Raw genomic sequence first — 24,734 nt, 5'->3', positions numbered from 1 at the left:
TCTGGTTAAGGTAAGTGAATAGACCTGAGTTTTTGCAATTTTACTGCTTCATCTGTATGTCTTTGTGCATGTGTGCTTTAGCTGGCAGTCAATCTCGTCTGCATCCCAAAGGGAGACTCATTTATAGAAGTACAGCGGCAGAAGGGTTTGCTTTGTACGCAATACACGTTCACCATGTGAACACTCCCACTGATGACTTACCTCGGTGACTGCAAAGACTCTCTTTCCGCAGGGCACAACCTTATACCATTTGTCATGTAGCATATCCATGAAGCCGTCAGACTTGTAGCGACTCACAAACTCTGACACATTACGGGTCAGAGGAGAGCCCTGGGGAAGGCCTATGCCATAGCCTGAAAGAAGACAGACATGGATGTAAATACATGTTCCCTCAATACAGGAATTTTAGCTGTGCCTGAGGAAGGGGCCATGCAAACTTTGTGTTTTCTTGTTCATAAACAGTTAGCCATTCAGAGATAGACAAAGGGCAGATGCCCTCTGGAAAAATGCAACTTCAGTTTGCATTCTTCACTTTGAATCAGAATCAACCATGTTTTCTGCCCAAATGCAGTGCATAGGCAATGCAAACACAATATGTATTGCTTGTTATAACCAGGAGTTTTGTTTTACACTAACCAGCCACTTTGCTGAGTCCACCCTACTAGTACCTGGTTAAACCCCATTTTGCCTTCAGTACTGTCTTAATTCTTCACAGCATAGATTCAACAAAGTGTTGAATTACTCAGAGATTTTGATCCACAATGGCATGACAGCATCACACAGATGCTGCATATTTGTTTTTCTGTTCCACTACACCCTAAAGCCCTATAGCTGTGCTATTGAATAAAGATTTGGTGACTGTGGAGGGCATTGGAGTACATCAAACTCAATGTCCTGTTCAGTAAACCAGTTTGGGGATAGACAGGGTTAGTACCAATACCCAAGTAGACGGAAGCATTTTTAACAATGTTCACTTGGTACTCAATGTGCCAAGAAAATGTTACTAACATTACTACACCACCACCACCAACCTGAACTGTATTTGCAATATTTCAGCCCTACCAGAGGTATAAAACCAGGCTAATCTGTTACTATCCAATTTTGGCGAGCCTTTGCTATTTGCTTCAATTTCCTGTTCCTAGCCACCTGGTCTTCTGCTGCTGCAGCCCATCTGCTTTAAAGTTCAATGAGTTGGACATCCAGAGATGGAATTCTCCATTCATTAATATTCAATAAATAAGAATATTATTGAAAAGTTCATTTATGAAAGTAATTTAATTCACTAAGTGGGATTCATGTAGATTAGTTACCCTCAGACTGATTTCTTCAAGCCTTTATTTCTATTAATTATGATGATTTTTAACTTACAGCTAACGCATTTAAGATAAGAACATTTCTTCATTACAATAAAAAGCATTTGTAATACAGAAATGTGGATTTAATGAATAGCTGCTTAAAGGGAGTTATTTTCAAAGGGTACTTTTAGTCTGACCAACAAGCCTCACTGGGACGCATATTCTAATTTATTGAATATGACAGAACCTTGATTGTAATGAGTGAATTTGAGCTACCATTGCCTTTCCATCATCTCGAACCACTTCGCTCATTCTCCTTAGACCTCTGACATCTACAAGGCGGTTTTTCCAACACAACTGCCAGTCTTAAATATTTTCTATTTTTTTTGTACCATTCTCTATAAACCTGAAAGTTGGTGGTGATGTGCAAATCCCATTTGATAAACAATTTCTGAACTACTGAGACCAGCACTAACAAACATGCAATCTTTCCACTTTCTGATGCCCAGTTTGAACCTCAGTAAGTTGTCTTCACCATGTTCAGATGCCTTACTGCATTAAGTTGCAGCCACGTCATTGGCTTATTCACAATTTGTATCAACAAACAAACAAACTGATGTTCCTAATGAAGTGTACTTGTGTATATCTTAAAGGAAAATCCACCAGAAAAATGTCGTGTGGAGGTGTCCCTAGGGGGGTTACGATCACCTATTTAGTCATATTCTTTTACATAGATAATGTCTGATCCACCCCTTGCTAATACCTGGCAAGTGTTTCACAGTTTGAAAGTAAACCAATCTAAAGCACTAATCTGGAGAATGATTTTTTTTTCTTTGAAAGAATGATCATTGAAAGAAATGGAACAAAAGACAGAAATATTAGCAAGGGGTATTTCATTTCCTGTGTGACCCCCCACTGATATCTAGAGACAAACAAATAGATGTCAGCATTCATTTATGTGAGAGGTGAAAAAAACTGTCCTCATTGTCTTTTTGTTAGAACTCAGTGAAGCATCCAAAATTTTTCAATTTTATTAGAAAGCAAATGTTATTCCTGATACTAATTTCCGTGCGCAATACTCGACCCTCAGTCATCAGTCTGATTCCGGCTTAACCAATGTGGATAGATCTCATCCATTTAGACTTTCGTTGCTGGCTTTTCAAATGCATTTTATCGAGCTATAATTTTTTTTGTTGATTTGTTGTTTTTTCTGTTGTTTAAGTTATTAGTACAAAGTCAATTTTTGTGTTTTCAGGAAAAGAAAACCTCCTGAATCTGTTTTGAACATTATAAATTGTACAAAGAATCAGCCTAAAAATACTGTACATTCTTATACTTTTAAACCAGCTGTCTTAGACACACTCACTTATAACATTTACATGACACGCAGGCGGGCTGAAGGGTGGCGTGGAGGGGTTGCAGCATATGGGGTGGGGTCCATTGTGAGTATGGTACTTGGTGGTATCTGCTTTGTTGCGCTTGTGGGCAGAGGCTGGGGTGGGTTTCCGCGGGGCCCTTGATTTGCCATCGTGGTGCGCTACGTGGTGGAGGGCAGGATGCGGCGGGGGTGCTTGGAGAGCGGCAGTGTGTAGAGCTTGTGCTGTGTGGATGTGTCTTCATTGGCTTTTCAGGGGTGGGGCTTATCTCTGGGAGTGTGCCCCGGTGGGGAGGGCACTCATGACATTTGGGTTCGGGGGCATGTGTTTAGTATTTTTGCCCTGGTTGGGGGTGGCCCTGTGGGGAGATTCATGTTGGGGTTCATGGGGGGTTGGGGGCTCATGGGGTTGAGATCAGAATTCATGGGGTAGTTGGGACTGTTTTATCCTGGGGCGACTCTGGTTGGCGGGCCTGTTTGGACCAAGTAGGCCCCTCTTTTGTACGTTGCCCCCTCTCTGGATGGGTAGGGAGGTTGGAGCAGGGGTCGGGGTCTGGGCCGCAGCACCTGTGAGGGGAGCTGCACCCACATATCTCCCAACGCCTAAGTTTCAGAAGGCCTGAAAAGCTTCCTGAGAAATTAGTGCGACTGCTCGGTCAGCATTGTCTGTCCACCATTCTCTATTAAGTCTCGTCATGATAACCCATCACTGCACTGGCTGATGACAGTGTCCTCTACTTTCATCCCTTTTTTGGATTTTAACTAGGGCTGCACCATAAATACCATGCATTCAGGCTCTCTGCAGCACCTGTTGTTTAATGCAGCATAAAAGGCTTTAGTAGCTGACTAGACTACTCAACGCAAAGCAGAAAGACAGCAATACTGTATACTTTTATATGCAAAATCCTAATGTTATGGCAACTTTCACCCATATTATTGCATGTTTTCCTAATATCATGCAGCCCTAGTTTGAACTATTTAACATCTACTGAAGCATAATGATATATGTCCTGCCAAAGTGCCATCACTTTGTGAAATGGGGATTGTTCTTTTTGATTTCAAGGTGAATAATAAAATCTGCAACTTAGAAACCTTAGTTGCCCTTTTCCAGAACTGTTGCTCCATGTTGTTGGCTGCTGCAGTCAGTGGTTACTAAGCTAACAAAAATATACAGGTTAATGCACTGTGTTGCATAATCACCATTGGTATATATTACTGGATTGGACATCGCATTTTAGCTGCTATAGATAGAGACGTGTGCATGCAGACACCATTGCTATGCATTGAACCATGTCAACAAATCCATGCTATCCTGATGTGGAATGAATGTACATCTGTCACAAAGATGGTTATAGTGCCCTTTTTTCTTATCCGATTTTTCTAAAATATGGCTCAAATTAAATTGCAGATGTTGTGATATGTAGAAATATGTTCTCTCACTAAAAATATATCAATAAGCAATGTGGGAACTGTGCATTATAGTTTTGACAAGTATACCTACTGTGGTATAAAATTCGGCAAGCTGTCAATTGATTTCTAACAGCTCAAACTGCATAGTTGTGATTATTGTATCTCAGTTTGTTGGTTTCTGCCCTTGATGCTGGAATTTCTAAACTGATATATTAAAAGAGGTTTCATGTGACTCCTGTCACCTAGGCCCATGGGCGGACTGGCTATCGGGAGCAGAGGGACATATCCCAGTGGCCTGGCTGCAGGCCTGGCCCGCTCAGCTATCGCCAAGGGGCAGGACCAAAGGCTTAGTTTGTGTTGCACTTGATTTTTTTAAATAAACACTCCATGCCAGTTGTGTGGCTCACTTGGGAATCTGACTCGCTGAAGACTTCCCGTACGCCTCCTAGCTTTTTCTGAGGCTGTCTGTCCAGCAGCGCAGAGACATGCAGAGACATCCAAAGAGGAGCAGAGAGGGAGAGGATAAAAATTAAGAAGGCACTGGCCGACAAAGCAGCAAAAGGCTGTAAATTAATATTTGTTTGTAAAGGAGCATGTAAGACATAAACACTAGTGATGAAGAGTGAAAATGCTAGCATAGCCTATCCAGCAGAACTAGCTTAATGAGGAGGTTAGTTCCACTTTGAGGAACCTAAGGGGGCCAAAACAAACTTAATAAAACAAATATTACATTTTTACAAAGGATATTACAAATTTTAGAATATGGTTAACGGACATGATCTGGATATAAATATCAAGAATCAAGAATCTTTATTGTCATTATGGACCCATAATGAACTTTCTTGTCGAGGCACTTGGCTCAGAATGCACATAGATAAAATAATAAAATATTTGTTTAATGCTAAAATGTCCAGGAATTCAGATTCTGTGTACCCTTCATAAACTCCTCTAATAAATGACTGCATATGAATATTGAAATCCGTATTATATTATTGTATTTAATCCTTGTTTAACCAGGTAAAATGTTTTGTTTTAGTATTTTAAACACAGTACTACTTTTTAGGGCATGCCTGTGTGTGACTGTTAAAGCAATATGGTTTTCTACTCATACTATAGAACTTTATTGGCCTTTAAATAGAAAAGAGTTTTGTGTACTTCTGAAGACGCTTTTGCTTCTGCAGCTGTCCTGACTCAATGCATAGCAATGGTGTGTCGTGAGGTAAAGTGATGTTTAATCCAGTAATAATATATCAATGATCATCACCATCTCCCTTCATCAGCTTAGGTGCTAAATGATGACAAAGACAGTTGGCCATGTTACACCCATGGCATGTTTTTCACAGTTCTTCCCCTTTTGCGCTTATAACTCCTGACATTTCTACCTTGATTTCATTATGGTTAGCATGAAAAAAATTCTTGAGGTAGGGATGGAAGTATGTGCCCCATGTGCAGATTCTACTGGTCCTTGATGAAGGTGTCTGGGGATCAATTGCCCATCTTAGCAACCTTGTTGCATGTCTCTCTTCCTCTCTTTGCTCATTCCATGTCTGAAACAGCATGAATAATGGCCACTAGCGACACAAATTCTTAAAAGAAATCCTTCTTGTTGTTATTTACAAATATATACAATATTCTTAAGTGACATAGACACTGCCACATACAAAACAACAGATGGGGAATATGCTGCTATCTCATGGTTTCCGACAAAAAGTTTAAATCGGTATTACTTTTTGAAGATGTGGATGTTTTTGTAGCGCATTTTCAGCTGAGGCTGAGCAGGAACATTACAGCAACAAAAGCCTCAGTGCCATCAGCAAACAGTGAACTAACTTTATGGTAGAATGATTACATGCAAGCCATTCCTCACAAAAATGAACATGAGTGCCTGGTCGAAATATATCAAAACACAAGTGAATTTCTCCCAGACTAAGGGTGGAAAAAATAGAGAACCTGAATAAAAAGACTGAAATACTCCACACAACATTTGGAAATAAAACCAGACTAATATTCTGATCAAGACATTTTTAAAAGATCTGCAGTGGGGTCCCTGACTTGACTAAGCTCCTGATCACTGTTTTCAGTGCACTGTCTGTAATTTTATGTCAGCCACTGGGCAAATTATTCTGTTGATCTAAATATCTAACCTTTTTTATCATTTGCAAAGATTTTGACAGTAACTAGCAGCTGCTTCAGCTTCCACTTTGTGTATGTGGCCGGCTCTACGTGCTGATCTCAGATATCTTCAGTGCAAGGGAGGGCTGCATAGATAGCAGCTGAAACACTAACCATAAAAAATTGCAACAATCAAATCAGAACACTAATTCTATAAAGCAGAAGAACAACATTTTCTGTAAATTCTGCATTCAGACAATTAACTATAGTCTCAGTGAAATACCTTACATGCAGAATTATCAAAAGGACACAGAGACTGAACCTCCTAGCCTAGCACTTCTGCAAACTGCTCCACATAGAAATATCTTCAGCAGGAGCAGGACATGAGATTATTGAAGACTGTAGCTTAATGGGACAAAAATATCTTTAGAAAAAAAATTATAAAACTAAGCAGCATTTAGGTAAAGTGGTTTCAGAACATTATTGTTGCTTTCTCAACCTAGCTAATTCCGTGTTGGAGTCGCATATTCATCCCTGCAGAAAATCCCATTGGGACAAAATTTGGCAGTATAGATATTGATTTGATCAACTTTAATCCATTATCAGATAATGATTTCAATAACTAATCTTAAATATTTCTGAATGGTATCAGGAACAAAAAAAAACAAAAAAAAAAAACAATACATCCCTAATAAATTTTCTTGCAGAAAGGGCTATGTGGTGATGGAAGTTTCAATTTAGGGCAATGTTTTTATTTGTTTTTGAAATAGCAAAGGTCCAAGCCTTGCAGCAAACATCCCCAAAACAAAAGTTATTACAAATAATCTCAACAGCATATTTCTTTCCAAAATAGAAAAAGAAGAAATAATTTATACTGTCATTTACAAATAAGGGATCAACTGATAATTTAGATATGGATATGATATTAGTGATATCAATAATTCACTTGGTAATTGACCCATTCACATATATTTGTAATTTATCCTTTTCTACTGGGAGATTTCCTGAAAATATATTCCACTTTATAAAAATAGTGACAAACATTTTTTTTTTCTTCAAATTATCGACCTATATCTTTACTTCTTCAGTTTTCAAAAATTTTAGAGAAATTATTTGTTGCCAGATTAGATACATTTATCAAGAAACATAACATTTTATGTAGTAATCAATATGGGTTTCATAGAAATCATTCCAATTAAAAGACTTTGATGGATATGCTTAATGAAATATCTGCCGGAATAGACAAGAAGCATTATTGTGTAAATATATTTGTAGAGTTAAAAAAAGCTTTTGATTCCATTGATCACAATATACTGCTTGAAAAGTTAAGTGAATATGGTTATTTAGAGAACAGTAAACAGTTTGTAAAAATAAGCAATGTCAGATCTGACTTACATTATATAAACTGTGGAGTACCCCAGGGGTCACTTATTGGACCAAAACTTTTTATATGTCAATGATCTAGTTCACGTACATAGACATCTTCAAAGTATTCTCTTTGCAGATGACACCACTTTTTTCTATTCTGGTGAAAATTTAACAAATGTGTTGGATGTAGTTAAAAAGGATTTGATTAGTATAAAAACATGGTTGAATGTAAATAAATTATCAATCAATGTTGAAAAAACAAATTACATGATATTTAGCAATAGAGTGCTTCCTACAGATTTGTTGATTGATATTGATGGGGTTGTGATTAAGCGTGTGAGAGAAATCAAATTCCTGGGTGTTACTCTTGTTGAAAACATAAAAGGGAAGCCACACATCAATAATTTAAAATTAAACTTAAAGAAAATTGCATTATATACAGTAAAAGACTCATTAAATGACGAAGCATTGTTGATATTATACAATCCACTGATAATTCCTTATTTGTGTAGAAGTTTGGGGGAATGCCTGTAAAATATGTACAAATTCTATTTGTCTTTTGCAAAAAAGAGCTGTTAGAATTATAAACAGAAAATGCTACAGAGATCCAACAAATCCATTGTTACTTAAATTTAATAAAATTTTGGTGGACTATTATATTCTGCTAGCAATGTTTAAAAATACTTAACAGTATATTATCAGCACATTTGCAAAAACGATTAAAAGAGATAGCATTTAGAATTTGAGTGGATCAGAGATAAAAAAAAAAACAAAACCTTAAGTCAGAACTAAACAAATTTAACATTGTATTTCTGTTTATGGAATAAATCTGTGGAACAATCTGAAGAGACCAAAGAGTGTAGATCAATTTTTATTTTTAAGAAAATAAAATGTAGTATTCTATCAAGCTATAGCGAAGTATATTGATTCAGTAGAGAGCTGTATCAAAATATATATACATACACACACACACACTGGTAACTTTGTGTTTAAAGATGTATCTATATTTATGGTTGATTGATGCTTAGCTGCTCATGGTAAAGTGAATTGACTTTTAAGAGAAGAGGAATACAAGACTTTTTTCTTCAAACTACTCCTTTTCATTGAAAACTGTTATTTACATCAACATGTGTCATGTTCTTTTTAAATTGTAAATGAATGAACCAAATAAATATACAAATGTACCTTAGTGGATGGAAAAATGATTAAAATATGTAAAAATTGAGTGAAAACGTTTTGGTAAATGTTTAAAATGTTTATAGGTTAAAGATTTACACCATACCACCTAGGAAACCATGAAAAGGTATTTTAACTTAATCCAAGTGCTATGAATCAGAAAAAGGCAGACCCAAGATTCAGCCAGACAGTGCTGAAAGTTTAAAAGGTTTATTCAGCCACAAGAAAACGTCACACAGGTAACACTCCTCACAGCTTCCAGGAATCACTGAGGCAGAAAGAGGGATTGGTGACTTGTAGTCTCTCCAGATTTTGCAGGGATCAGAAAAGCCACTAACCTGCTTTTGTCTTGAGTGGAACTTGAAACCCAGAGGGGAAACCTCAGTGGGCGGCAGGCAGTGATCTCCACAGCACAGGTAAAAAGTGACTCCAGGCTGAATAATCCGAGGGCAGAAACAGGGTCAACGATCGGAACAAGAGGCATCAGGCAAGGGGCAGGCAGAGGCATAAACCAGATGCAGGAAACAAGGTCGACAACCAAAATCCAAATAGTCCAACAGGGAGCAGGCAGAGGCATAAATCCAAAAGGCAAGGCAAGGTCAAGAACAATGATCAGACAGGAAGGAATGCTGGATATCTACTCACACAATGGCTTTAAAAAAATCTGGCACCGTCTGCTTGTCAGAGTCAGTATATATCAGGGAAGACACAGGTGCTTGGCATTCCACAGATTGCACTGCACTGCAGCAGCCACCAGGTGCATCTAATCTGCTGATAGCAGCCAGGGAGACAGGGTAGAGCAGACGTGCCAGAATCATAACACCAAGTTGTTGGAGCTTAAACAACTTTGCCAAAGGAAGTGATGTGCTCAGGTTGTTGGATCATCCTAAAGAAAATAATTTTCAGCCAAACATGGTTAAACAAAACATTAAGTTAAATATATGAATTTGCTCTTTTACAAAATGGTACATTTTAAATTGTGTTTGTATTAAATCTACAAAAAAATCTAAAAAGTATTTAATTTATGATTAGCCAGGGGAACATTTTATAAGATATGTTTATAATACAGTATATCTTAAAAAAATGTGCCAAGGCAGTAAGTAAATTAAATCACAACAACAGCTCATTAAATCCGCTTGGTTTGTAGACGCTTTTACATCTTTCCTATTTCTCTGTATAAAGCTGAAAATACAGCAGTCTGTGGAGTTACCAGAGCAGTAACAGCAATAAAATATACCGCACTCAGAGCTTTAAAGTTATATAACTATAATGTTTTTAATTAAGAGATTAAAGTACTTTGTCACAACTCTTTGTTACTTTAATATATGGCTTTAATTTCTATTGTGACATTTTCATGAATGACTTTGTAATCTGAAAAGAAATATGACTCTGCCCTTCACAGACTTACTGAAACTGCCTCTGATTTGTATCACACCATGCATTTCTGCAAGTACAAAATGAAATAGGTATCTGTTCCTTAGCTTTCAATCAAAGGACTCTGAGAATTACAGGCTCCCCTGGGGTTGTTTGTTTCATTCCATCTGTACTGCAGTCAAAGATGCGGTCGAGCCAACTTTTCTTTTCTTTTAGCTTTGCGGGGTTGTCGGGCTTGGCAGCTGTTTGTTGGTTGGTGTGTTTGTGTGTGTGTGTGTGTGTGTGTGTGTGTGTGTGTGTATGTGTGTGTGTACTATGGGACTGTCAAGGTGTGTGAGCCTGATGGGGGTTGTGAACGGATAGAGGAAAGTAGCAAAGGTTCAAGCAACTATCACACTGTACTTCCTACATGACAAAGACTGTCTACGCTCTTCTTCCTTCTGTTCCCGTTTTTTATCTCTGTTTCGTCTTTCCTCTTTCTGCAATCATTTCATTATTGCTCCTTCCCACTCTGAGGTCGTTTCTCTCTTGCTATTGCCACTGGTCGTGTTCCCCTCATCTCTGTCATCCCTCTGCTTTTGTTCACTTTCTGCTTCAATCCATTCTACTTCACATTTCTCAGGTCCTCTCCCGGGTCCACTCATCTGTCTCTGTATGTCTCCCTTGTCTTTTCTTTTACTTTCAACCGAGAGACGGCTTTTTCCTGTCATCAGCCAGTCTCCATCTGCATTTTTGTGGAGCACTCAGTCAGACAGTGAAATGCAAGTGGGCAGCCACTTGTCATTTGTTTTGATTGTGTCCCCCAGACATTGGCTTACTTCATCTAAAGCCTAAAGCCCTAAAGTTGTCACTAAAATTCCCACACAGCAACTTAAACAGATGTGATGGTTCACTTTAGACTTTATTTAAAATCCCTCAATGAAATAGTAAAAAAAACCTGTAGGCTAATGCACAACAGAATATGTTGTGCATTAGCCTACATTCAAATGTAGGCTAATGCACAACATCCAAATGTTTAATTGCTTTAATTCTAGATTTATTTAAATAACTATTATTTTTTGGCAATTCTTTAACACACATACTGCACATTTGTCTTGCATTTAATGACATGGGAAGACTCCACTGAAAGTTAAAGGGCTTACTACAAATTTAACATAGAGCAAATGTAATTTATTTACCAGATATGCCAGATTGCAACAGATTTCTTGTCCACTACTACAAATCGGTGCAAATTACCTAATCTCATACTATGCTATGGTGAGTCCCCTTCTCACATTTTTGTTAATATTTTATCATATAATGTCATGGGATGACACTGAAGAAACAATGTAAAGACGTCAGTTAACAGCTTGTATAACAGTACACATTTGCCATCTTCTCTAAATACCTCAAAACTTAGACATTAATGTCTAAACCGCTGGCAACAAAAGTGAGTACCCACCAAAGTGTATATGTAAAATTGTGCCCAATTAGCCAATTTCCTTCCCCGGTGTCATGTGACTCGTTAGTGTTACAAAGTGTCAAGTGTGAATGGGGAGCAGGTGTGGTAAATTTTGTGTTATTGCTGTCACACTGTCTCATACTGGTCACTGGAAGTTCAACATGGCAACTCATGGCCAACACCCTGAAAGTGAGCTGCAGCACAAACGTATGAGTGCTGCAGGCATTGATGCAGAGGTTGAATGGGTGAGAAGTCACCCTGTCAGTGCTCAGTACCTCACACTGCATCAAATTGGTCTGCATGGCTGTCATCCAAGAAGGAAGCCTCTTTTGAAGATGATGCACAAGAAAGCCTGCAGTTTGCTGAAGACAAGCAGGCTGGATTGCCGTGTCCTGTGGTCTGATGAGACCAAGATAAACTTATTTGGATTAGATGGTGCCAAGCGTGTGTTACCATAGTTAAGTTACCGTAGGATTTTAGATATTTAAATGCTGTAACTTGATTTTTAACCTAAACAGATAATCTTGGTATCATTTAGGAGGTCGTTTAATGCTTTTAAATCAAATAATTTGTTATGACAACTCCTTAAATATGTTACTAACGTACCTCGTTCTGAAGAAAGATTACCTCAAGAGAACCAAAGGACAATGGAGAAATCATCATTGGGTGACTAATCCTGTTCTTAATGTTTTCTTGCTAGTGTCTCATTTCATTTTCTGTTGTATTTTGTAAGGTAATTCACGGTATGAATTGTAATGATTATAGTATGTTTAACATGTTGTAGTTTTGTATGCATATTTATAACAAGTGGTCTTGTCTCAGTGAGATTTACCTGTATAAATAAAATAGGTAAAATGAAAAAAAAAGAACATTAATATTTTATGCAGTGCTATATGAGTCAATTGTTCTTTTATCCAAGTTCAGTTGTTTTTCCTTCTAAGTTTTACAAGACGGTATAAGGTTGCTGTCTTTTTTATTGTTATTTGTTCTGATAATTTTCTGTGCACAATTAAACAATAAGTAAAAATTGTTTATCATTCTTAACTCAAATGTTCCCTGCTTATTCTTCCCCGTCACGGATTATTCTTTTCAACTCACTCATTCATAGTTTAAATGTTGCACATTAATCTAATCACATTAACTGATTTTTGGGTTGAAATCTCACCCAGTTTGCTCTGTCTACCCCATAACTAAACCTTGTTGTTTAACTCAACCCAGAGCTGGAGTAGTCCATGTTTGAGACAAAATGGGTTAACAATAACCTAAATTAGATTTTTTTTGTATTTCTCCAAACCGTGACCCATTATGAGCAAACAATGTCCCATTTAAAAACATATTAAAAAAACACAGCCATGGTTATTTTATGTACTAAATGGTCACAAATAATTGTGCTTAGTCTACCTATTCAGTGGTGAAAATTCATACAAAACACTATTACACAATAACTTGTTTCTATATGTCCATTAATGGGCTGTATTGAAAATTTTCACTACTTTATTTACTGTCCATCCATACAGTGAGTGCTAAGTATGGCTTTGACTAAAGGGGATAATAGCAGACAGCTGCTGATGCATTTTAGAAGCTGCTCAAATGGAACAGTGTTTCATAATTATGTAGTGGATACTCTAAATTATGTCTTTAGCATAAAACAGAAACAGAACACCTGCACAGTATTGCTATTTTGAGAGGCATACACATCGAGTCTGTGATAAGTCTCACCCGCTTTAGAGTCAAACATATTTTGGTTCATGAGCATCATAATTTAGGATGAAAATGATCAGAGTGTACAGCATGCTGATGACCGCAGCTGTAATTCGTATGTTAAATGCAACATTATCCACAGAAATCAGCTACACAAGTTCTAAGTACAGCCATTTCCAACCAATTTGAGTGATTGCTGCCGCTCAGATTAGGAACTACATGACACAGCGTATATTACGTATTTAACAATATTTACAGTTTGGACAGAGGAAAGAAATTCTCTCTATTCGGCTTATGAATGTACCACTGCATGGTTGAGACGCCAAGCACAAATTTAATTACAAGATATCTGTTCATGCATTATCACTTAGTATAATAGTAACATGAACTTCCAGCTAACATTAGCATCTGGCTGACAGCAATGTTTGGACCATTTTTGCAGTAAGGCTGGGTGCACTAATTCTGCAGAAAGAGGTAGGTGTTTCTGTGTGTCAAAATGTCATCCAGGGGAATGTCAGAGCCTTGCTAACACTGGGTAGAGTTTGGCTCACAATGCATCCTCCTTCCATCTGTTTTACAAATGAACATTTTAAAAAACAGATATGATTCTACCTCATCATACTGCTTCACGGTTTAGTTCTGTGCTTAGTAAATATACATTCCCTGCACATGGAAGCCAAAATGATCTGCAGCTATGCAGATATATTCAGTAGTTGTCGTGACACCCATAACCCTGTTCAACTGTGAAATGTTTTGGACTGCTTTTGTGAAGTACAGACCTCTGGATACATGTCCGGCTTTTCAAGACTGTCTATTTTAGATGTCCTCACTTAGTCATCAACCCAGCAAGGTTTATGCCTTCCCAAAATTGTTTAAATCCTCATGCTTTAGCACCCGCCAACCCCCCCACCTAGCCTTTATTCAATCATTCCCAAAGACCTGCCTGTTAACTTGAAACCTGAAATCTTCCCAATCTTTGACAGGAGCAATTGTAACACAATAATGGATGTAATTCACTTTACTTGTCAGTTTTAATGCCATGGTTGACTGCAGTGTATTGTGTGTGACCTTCATGTGGCTGACTTTTCATCCAAGATCTTAAAACCAGTGACAGGAAAGCAGGGAAATGCTACAAATTACTCACTCCAGAAAAACTAAAATAACATTTTGAGAAAGAAGGCTTTCAGCAACTATAGTTTTACCAAGACATAGTTAAAATGTGTGAATAAATTAGTATTGATAATGGTAATGATAGCTATTTTCATCCAGTCCTATTTGTATTATAACTATGCTTAAAGAAACCCAGTGAGTGCATGATAAAAATCATAGAAATAGTGAAAGGTGGAGGAGTAAAAACACAAATGTGCTTCCTCACTTTTAAAACTTGTTTGATTGCCCCTACGTCTACTCCTAAATCTGAATCCACAAAGAAAAGTAGTTAAATATTCTGATGAGTGATGTTCTCCCTGTGCATGCATGGGTTCTCTCCGGGTACTCCAGCTTGCTACCTCTATCAAAAACCTTAGATTAATTGGTCTATCTAAATTGCCCTTCTGATTGTGTGCGTGCATGGTTGTTTGTCCTGTGTGTCTCTGTGTTGTCCTGTGAATAACTGAATAACCTCTCGCCCAATGACCGCTGGAGATAGGCACCAGTCCCCAGTAGGTATAGACAATGAATGGATGGACTAATCACAGAAAATCGTTTCATTTTGCATGTTGAATTAAATATTGAAAGATTACAAGATAATAAGATAAATGCTAATTTGCTGATCTGGGCCAACAGACAAATAGTGCATGGTACTATTGAAGTACATTTAAATTTCTAACCTATAGCAATGCAATGGTATAGACAGATTAGTTGACATGTACTTGTGAAAAAAAAAACGTTTTTCAGTCATTAGAGACTTGATTTGGACATAAAATAAGACCACCATATTTGATAATTGGCCAAAGCTAATTATAAATGAACCTGTAATCAGAATATTTAATACATTTTTAATGTATGTGTTTTAAAATTAGCAGTTTTCCCTTTTTATTAGACTCTCTGAAATTTCAGCCACAGAAACAGATAAAGGTGGCTGTGTATCGCCACTGTCAAACGTTAGCTGCCCAACCAATGACAGCTTTAGCCCTGGTAACCAAATCCTTTGCCATCCTTATTTTGATCTTCAGATATACTCCGTCCTGCTTGACTGAACTTGAATGGGGCGCTTATGCACATAAGAAGAAGAAGACAGAGTCACAAACACCACACACACATCCCTTTCACACATACACAGCAGCAGCAGCGAGCAGGTCCGTGTTCAGTGGCAATATTATTAATGGGGTGTGTCTAGGCTGTCGTAAACATCTCCCAACAGCACTCAGTGGAAACAGACACACACCGACACCCCCGCATCTCTCTAGTTAAGCAGCCAGAAGATTTCAGCAGAGCACATTGCGTGCAGCAATTGCACAATCCCAATTCTTCTGCCTTTCTGTATCTCCTGACCACAAACCACTTTTTAAATCCTTCCTCTGATGGACCAAATAACACTTCCTCTCTTTCGTTTCCTCCTGCTTTTCCCTCTCTTTCCTTCTTCTCCCCCTGCCTTAGTCCATCTGCTTGGGGTAAAGGTTTGTCTTGATTAGGGGACTCTGTTGGCTGGCTCTTTTATCACTCGCTGTGCAGAAAGGCACAAACTGGCAGTGGGCAAATGAAAGCCCTCTATCTCCTTCTCATGCCCGACTCCCACCTCAGTCAGCCTTTGTTGTTCTTTCTGCCACCTTCTTCCATTTCATGTGCTGCTCTCTCTTTCTTCCTCCTTTCCTCCTTGTGTTTTCCCATTTCCTGTCTGGGTCATTTCCTGCTCATTCTTCTAACACCTTTAAGATTTATTGAGGTATTCACTCCCATCCTCCTCACTCAGACTATAAGGGTAAATAACCACTGATGCCCCCCAGCATATTCTTTTAGCCTGCTTTTTCACACAGAATATGAATCAAGCAGTCATCACACTGACCCATTCTACATACCAATGAGACCTGCTTTCCCAACGGCAGTGCTTCTCAACTCACTTTGTGGTGTGCAGTGAAGAAAGGAGTAGATATTCTCCAGTGAACAGGAGTTGTACACCTAGTAAGAGAATGTGGGAGTGGGGTCTTTCTGAGGCTACGCTCTGACTGACAGAGAAAGAGCAACAAAGTTAGTGTTTGCTCCCACGTGACATCCTTACTAGTAGTATCTGCATGTCTTAGCGATGTGAAGGCTGACACAAACACAAACATGCTCAAGGTACGCTCACTCCATCCCTGCAGGAACCTTCAAGTGACTGAGCTGAGTGGGGTTAAAAGTTAACGGTTTGATATATTTCATAAATTTGTTCTGTGAGCTGAAATTTCAGGTCAAAGTCACCTTCACAAGGCATATAAGTGCAAATGGCATGTGACTAGAATAATGTAAAACTCTGAATAATAGCTTTTCATTTAACAGAGTGAAAGAGAGAGGCTGACTTTATTAGAGTGAGGACATAATCTCTTTTGGCAGGTCATCAGCAGCCTTTTATTTCTTAACGTTATATAATTCACTGGTCTACATATGTGTACATATCTCTGCTGATGAGAATATTAAAGCTAAACAGCTTACCCACTCTAAATCACATCAACCCTTTAATGACATTACAAAGGGAAGAACTCATGTGTCAAAACATGATTCATTGTTTTAAGTTTAATATTTGTAACTAAGCACAAAATCAAATCTTGATGACTGACTGAGGGAAGGAGTGATTGAGATTTCATGTCAATTTTCCAAGATTTTGTCTGTAAATTCAAATATAGGCGTGTTTGATCTGTACTACACGGACCCAATTATAAAGTGTTGTAAAAAATTGCCCCCTGACAGATTCCTTCAGTTTTTGCGTTTTTGTCACACTTTCTTTTTCCGTTCATCAATAAATTTTAGTACCAGACAAAGATAACCTGAGTACAGTGCCTTGCAAAATTATTCACCCCCCTGGTTTGTTATCAATTTTGTTACATTCCAACCTGTAATAGAAACGTTTTTTTTTTGTGGCACTAGTTGCCTTCATTTTGAAAGTTTACTGACAGGAAATGGGCCAGAGAGACAGGGGAAGACATGCAGCAAATGTCAATGGGCCAGGACTCAGACCTGACAGACAGCTGCATTGAGGACTGTTGCCTCCGTACATAGGTCAGGCACTTTACCCCTGCGCCACCGCTGTGCAATAATCTAAATATTTTTTCATCTTTATTTTATTAGTTTTTTATTATTTTACGTGATGGATCTGCAAAAAATAGTCTAAGTTGGTAAGGTGAAATCAGAAAAAAAAATAAAATATATATATATAAAAAAAAAAAGAATGTTAAAAAACCTGAAAATTGGCATGTGTATATGTATGCACCCCCTTTGCTATGAAGATCTTAAAAAGTTCTGGTGCAACCAATTACCTTCAAAGGTCACACTAGTGAAATGAAGTCCACCTGTGTGCAGTCTACATGTCACATAATCTGTCAGTAGAAACATTCCTTTTCTGAAAGGCTCCAAATGCTGCAACACCACTAACCAAGAGGCATTACACCATGAAGACCTAGGAGCTCTCCAAACAACTCAGGGACAAAGTTGTTGAGAAGTACAAGTCAGGGTGAGATTATAATAAATTATCCAAATCTTTGATGTTCATTTGGAGCACCATTAAATCCATCATCTTTGAATGGAAAGCACATGGTACCACAAAACACCTGCCAAGAGAGGGCCACCCACCAAAACCCAAAGACTGGGCAAGGAGGGCATTAATCAGAGAGGCAGCACACAGGCGAAAGGTAACCCTGAAGGAGTTGCAGAGTTCCACTGCAGAGACCGGAGTATCTGTCCACAGGACCACAATAATTGTACATCCTATAGATCTGGGTTTATTGAAGAATAACAAGAAAAAAGCCATTACTCAGTGCTAAAACTAAGAAGGCACATTTTGAGTTTGCCAAAAGGCATGTGGGCAACTCCCCAAATAAGTGCTCTGGTCAGATAAGACTAAATTAAACTTTTCAGCCACCAAGGAAAACGCTATGTCTGACGCAAACCCAACACATCCCATCACCCCAAGAACACCATCCCCACAGTGAAACATGGTGGATGGTGCTAAATACAGAATATTCTTGAGCAAAGCCTGCCAGTCTGCTTGTGATTTGAGGTTCACTTTCAAACGAGACAATGACCCAAAGCATTTTGCTAAAGCAACACAGTTTAAGGAGAAACATTTAAATGTGTTGGAATGGTGTAGTCAAAATCCAGACCTCAATTCAACTGGTGAGTTTGTAGAGGGATGAACGGTTATGCACACTGAAGTTTTAAATTATTTTGTCCTATTTGTTGTTTGCTTCACCATAAAACAATATTACATCTTCAAAGTTGTGGGCACGTTCTGTTTCAACAAAACATGAAATATGCATAGGTGGGGTGCGGTGTTAATACAAGCCACTGTGAATGATGTTTTTGTTTATTAAGGGAAAAAGTATTCTAAACCAACCTCATCTTGTGGAAAAACATAATTGCTTCCCTAAATAAATTATAAATTAACTTGGAGGAATCATGTTATCTTAGAATGCTGAGCTCAGTAGCCCCAATGTCTGATTACTGCCAGACATGAAGTTTAAAAAATGGATCCTAAATAGAGCCTGTCTGACACATGAAGTAGGCTATAAAATGTCAAAAACCAGTACACCGTGCCCCAATCTAAAGATATTGACGAACAGATTAGAAACAAAGTCACTGACATCTCTCAGAAGAAAAAGCTTAAAAGGTCATTCGTAAGGCTCTGGAACTCCGGTAAACCACAATGAGAGTTGTTATCCTAAAACATAGGACAGAGATAAACCTTGTGTCCTTGTGTTCTGTCACATCTGGCATTTCAGAAAAATATCATCATACTGACAGTCAAACATAGGTTTAGCGGATTTTAATATTGTATTTGAATGGAAGCAGTGTTCAACACTGTAACATTAGTGACTGGGTTTCGATGTTGTACAAACTATCGAGAGGTTTAAACTGAAAGATGGCAGAAATATAATTTTGAGGATTTTCAAACAAAAATGTTAGTAACCTTCCACCACAGTAGATTCAAACCTACTACCTCTCTACCAGGCTGACTTTCTGGGGTAACTTAATATCTTGCTAATCTAATTTGGCCTTAGTTCCTGTTGTAAGAACCACATTTATAATTGAATGGCCCCAGAAAATGACCTTTGTTCCCGAAAAAGCCTTCTGCAGTACAAAAACACCTTATATAAAAAAAAGCTTTAATGTAGTCTTTCTTGCTTATTGCAAAATTTGTAGTGAGAAGCTTTAAATGGATGAAAACAAGAAGTGAGAAAGTAGTGCTTTCATTGCTCCACTCATAAGTTTGGCAGCTGTATTAAATGCTCGTTGGAAGCGTCTTGGTTGTATAGTATTTGAGGGTCTTTTTTTTCCATTCATGCCAGGGTTCCCATTGTGATTGTCAAATATAACTGAAAAAAAGCCCCCCCCCCTCCCGAAAGTCTCAATGGGAAACAGTTTTTGTCAAGAATGGCACTAGAACACACACAAGCACAAAACTTGATAAAACATACACATATTCACACACAGACACATGCATTAATCCACGCATGCATACAGTGCTGTGGAATAACTTTCATACAATAAACCCCTGTGTGGGTCATTAGGTGTTTACTGTCTGGCTATGGATTTGTTTATGGCTCTCATGGCTAGTTTGCTGTTAGTTGAACTTGTGATCATTAAGTCCAAAGTCTTCTTGCCTAACATTGTCTTATTAATAATAGATAGCTGAGTACCCTGGGGCATTATAAGCTCACTCACTTGTTATACTGTCAGTCATGTTGCTAACTACAGCATTTGATCTTGATCTTTGTGTGAGTCCACTGCATAAAACTGATCTTTCTTAAAATTAATGTGTTCATCAGTATGAGATATATCTATCCTTTACCATCTGGATACAGCTATGCCATCTTTACAGTGCTGGTGAGAAGATTACATAAACTTAGGCTTTTAATAAGGTGATTTCACTGTTTTTGAGATGTACTGACCTTGCAAGAAACAGTTTCAATGAATTAATTAAATATTATATGAACATGTTTGAATTTATTGTGGTTGTTCTCTAATCAAAGCAGGTTAAAAATTACTCAAACAGGTTAAAAATATACATATATCCCTTCTAATATTTACATAAATGTGCCTTAGAAAATTGCACCTCAACCACACCCCTTTTTTAGAAATCAACAAGATTCTGGCAATACTGTTGCTGGATATTAGGCTAAGTCTTCTTACCACAGTTAATAGAGTTCATTCAAAATCATTGTCAAATGATGACTTTTTAGGCATACTCCTAGAACTTTCTTTAAGGCTGAGATTGGGCCATTCCAGAAGCTTCCTACCAGCCTGATTTATCCAGTCCAAAACAACTTCTGATGTGTGTTTGGGATCATTGTCCAACTGGGACACCAGTCTGTTCCCAAGCTTCATTGGACTAGCTATTGATTTGAGGTAAAGTTGAGGAATTTGGAGGTAGTTTTTCATCCTCATTATTACTTCACCTTTGAGCTAAAACATCAGTATCACAGGCAGCAATATACACCAGCAAAATGACACACAGTACCAACTTCCAAGCATGGCCATGCTTGGAAGTTGATGTAGGGTTTGAAAGTCTCCCTTTCAATCATTCAAACATTCTTTGTTCATGTAGGCAGCTGCTCATTTTGTTCAAGCTTGAAAATGTTGATTTTTGAGCAGGCACTTCTTTCTTTGTCAGTAATATCTAAGTCCATGTTGATGTGAAACTCTCACATCTTCCAGTTTTTGATAGGCTGTATGTATAAATGTTACCCTGTGCCGATTAGAGAATATCCATTATTAATTGAAATTTGTGCTTCTGATTCTTGTTTTGAATAATCACTGAAGTTGTTTGTTGTATAATAAGTCCACCTTGTTTCTTCATCATATTATGGGAGATATTGTAGTCACAAAAGACATTTTCTGATCATAGGCTGATGTGGAGTAATGTGGACAAAAAAACTGGTGTCCACACAGTTAATTATTCCATATTAAGCCCCATAAGTTTTTTGTCCCTTATTAGGATAAAAAATGTAGTTGACATGTTGTTGTTTTTAAAGTAAGCCATCCTACTAAAATACCAAATGAAAAAAAATGTTATAAGATCAAGAGTGGGCCAGAAAAAAAAGATTTTACATAATACTCACCAGGGGGGCATGACTGCAAGTTAATAAAAATTCCTCAAGTCATATAAACAAGTGTGTGAGTCTGCCGGCGTGTGTACCTTCAATGGCAAAAGGCTTCCCCACTGTGAGCAGCTTGCACTCTGCATCGATGGAGACCTCAAAGTCAAGCAGGGCTTTATCCATGATGAATGCATCCAGGGCCGGAGGATCTGTCCTTCACCACCAACCCACAAACATAAGAAGAAGAAGAAGAAGAAGAAGAAGAAGAAGAAGAAGAAGAAGAAGAAGAAGAGAAGGAGAGAGACAGCAAAGGATTAATTGAAGACCACTAATCTGTAAAAAACATATATAGGAAAGTATGCCAGATTAAGTTTTCTACACCTCTGATTCCCACAATCCCGAATATGAGGCTGTCATGTTAGCTCCTCTTTTATAGGGAGGATTAGATTAACTGTGCTCCAGTGCACTTTGTAAACACATACATCATTACCCAAACCAACAAGCTCTGCAACAGACTGATAAGGCATTATATACTCTACAGAAGACTCTGCTGCTCCAGCGATATTGATCCAATTGACCCTAATTGACCCTTCATTACAGACCATCCCTGTGCTGCTGACCACTCCCGGCTGTGTTTAAGTCTCAGGATGCACAACGCTCAGACTGTGAAAAATATGCTTGCCAAAGTTGCCACTTGGATTGAAATAAACAAATAGGTACGAGCCTCCCATTGGATAATTACTGCATTGGTGATTATGTTTCAGCTGACAACAACCGGTGCAATGAGTTGCTTCTCATTTCTTAAACAACCATGTCAAAAGACACATCGCATGGTGATGGAAAAGATGTCAGTCTGTTTCAGAAGGGTCAAATCATTGGCATGCATCAAGCAGAAAAAACATCTAAGGAGATTGCAGAAACTACCAAAATTGGGTTAAGAACTGTCCAACGCATTATTAAAAACTGGAAGGATAGTGGGGACCCATCATCTTTGAGGAAGAAATGTGGTCGGAAAAAAATCCTGAATGATCGTATGCTGCGATCACTTAAAGATTTGGTGAAATCAAATCGAAGAAAAACAATAGCAGAACTCCAGGCTATGTTTAATAGTGAAAGTAAGAGCATTTCTACATGCACAATGTGAAGGGAACTCAAGGGATTGGGACTGAACAGCTGTGTAGCCTTAAGAAAACCACTAATCAGTGAAGCTAACCAGAAAAAAGGCTTTAATTTGCTAGGGAGCATAAAGATTGGACTCTGGAGCTTTGCAAGGTCGTATGGACTAATGAGTCCAGATTTCCCCTGTTCCAGAGTGATGAGTGCATCAGGTTAAGAAGAGAGGCAGGTGAAGTGATGCACCCATCATGCCTAGTGCCTACTGTACAAGCCTGTGGGGGCAGTGCTATGATCTGGGGTTGCTGCAGGTAGTCAGGTCTGGGTTCAGCAACAGTATGTGTTCAAAGAATGAGGTCAGCTGACTACCTGAATATACTGAATGTCCAGGTTATTCCATCAATGGATTTGTTCTTCCCTGAGGGCACGGGCATATTCCAAGATGACAATGCCAGGATTCATCAAGGTTGAATTGTGAAAGAGTGGTTCAGGGAGCACGAGACATTCTCACACATGGATTGGTCGCCACAGAGTCCAGACCTTAACCCCATTGAGAATCTTTGGGATGTGCTGGAGAAGGCTTTGTGCAGCGGTCAGTTTCTACCATCATCAATGCAAGATCTTGGTGAAACATTTATTCAACACTGGGTGGAAATAAATCTTGTGACATTGCAGAAGCTTACCGAAACAATGCTACAAAGAATGCGTGCCGTAATCAAAGCTAAAGGCGGCCCAACAAAATATTAGAGTGTGTGACCTTTTTTTTTTGGTGGCTACTTTTTTTGGGCCAGGCAGTGTATAAGATGAAAACATTCACTTATTCATCAAAAGTCCAAACACACAGAAATTCTACAGTGAGATGGATACATACAGATTACACATATTGTTACTATCAATTAGGAAAAAAATAGACCCGCCTAATCAAATATCCAGGAACTTGTTATTCAGGTGATAAGCCTTGAAACAAAAGGTTGACTTTACAAAGTCTTTGCCTTCCTGGCAAAGATGGAAAGTCTATTATTTCTCTGTCTAGACTTGTCAAATATAAGGCACAGGGAGCAGAAATAATACAGACAACTTGTAGATCCTAAAGAGAATTTACCCGATACGTGGCCTTGGAATAAGAATGGAGTGGGCCCGTGGTTGAGCATGTGCATATATGCAAATGCACAAAAGACAGAATTTTTTTTTTAAGCCTTTGCATAGGTGGAGTGTATGGAAGTTACTTTTTGAGCGTCTACATATGTGTAAAACCACATAAGTAGCCAAGGAAGGCTTGGGATTTCTTTTCTCTAAGATTTGAGAGCAGTATTGGGGTCAGTAGTTCTGCCAACACAGTATTTTACATTTCAACAACTCTATGCACTGCTGTGTCTTACAATTCAACTTTGCCTCGCACGCAAACAAACAACGCCTTCCTCATCCTCTTTCTCTGAACAAGCGCTTTGTATCTTCCCACTGGTATCACAAACTCAGCACATGCTCCATCTCAGCATCTCTGCTGGTACTTTAAGGAGCAGGCAGTGCCTCTGACAAGTCTATGTACGGTTATAGCACCGTCTGTCTTCAGTATTGTATGTAGCCGGTCCAAACTTACTTTTTAAACTCTTGCTTTCTGTGTTCATTCCACTAGTTTTCTGTGAAGCTTTTGAAGGCAGCTCTGACAGATGTTACTGAATAAGTTATGAAACCTTGAGAGTGTTCGCAACCTAACTTGCGATAAAGTTTATTAAAAAAATTAAGAAGATTTATTCACTGATCTATAGGTTTAATAACATTGAATGCTTTGAAGGATTTCAGTATTGTCACTTTCATCCTTATTTACTGTCACAATAATCAGCTAAAGCCTACTTTTGAAGAAATTGGCAAAACAACTCAGAAACCAGCACATCAACCGCCTTACTAGGTTACAGAAATAACAGATGTACTAGATGTGTTGCTGTAAAGCACAAATACAGTGAGCTTAAAATAACTGTCTACATGTTCAAAATCAGCATCATAACCAGAACATGATCAGAGTAAAGATTGTGCAGAGGTTATGTGGCTGTTTATTTTTGTTCAGGTTAAATGCATAATGACCTGATGCCAAAGTAAGTTCAGGTACAATTAAACATCGGGAACATTTACCTAAAATTGCATTT

General features: G+C 38.3%; 1 protein-coding gene across 1 annotated transcript in view; it reads right to left on the bottom strand.

Annotated features, from left to right (window-relative positions):
• LOC124884897 (glutamate receptor ionotropic, NMDA 3B-like) overlaps positions 1–24,734 on the bottom strand; it is a 157,818-nt gene that overhangs the window by 7,573 nt on the left and 125,511 nt on the right. The window contains exons 8-9 of the mRNA XM_047392935.1: positions 21,579–21,694; positions 202–353 (exon numbers count right to left, since the gene is read on the bottom strand). Coding sequence (XP_047248891.1) covers positions 202–353; positions 21,579–21,694 — 268 coding nt within the window. The remainder of the gene's footprint in view (positions 1–201; positions 354–21,578; positions 21,695–24,734) is intronic.

This window comes from Girardinichthys multiradiatus, chromosome 19, assembly GCF_021462225.1.
Source record: "Girardinichthys multiradiatus isolate DD_20200921_A chromosome 19, DD_fGirMul_XY1, whole genome shotgun sequence".
Classification (NCBI taxonomy): domain Eukaryota; kingdom Metazoa; phylum Chordata; class Actinopteri; order Cyprinodontiformes; family Goodeidae; genus Girardinichthys; species Girardinichthys multiradiatus.
This window is presented reverse-complemented; position numbering and strand designations above follow the sequence as displayed.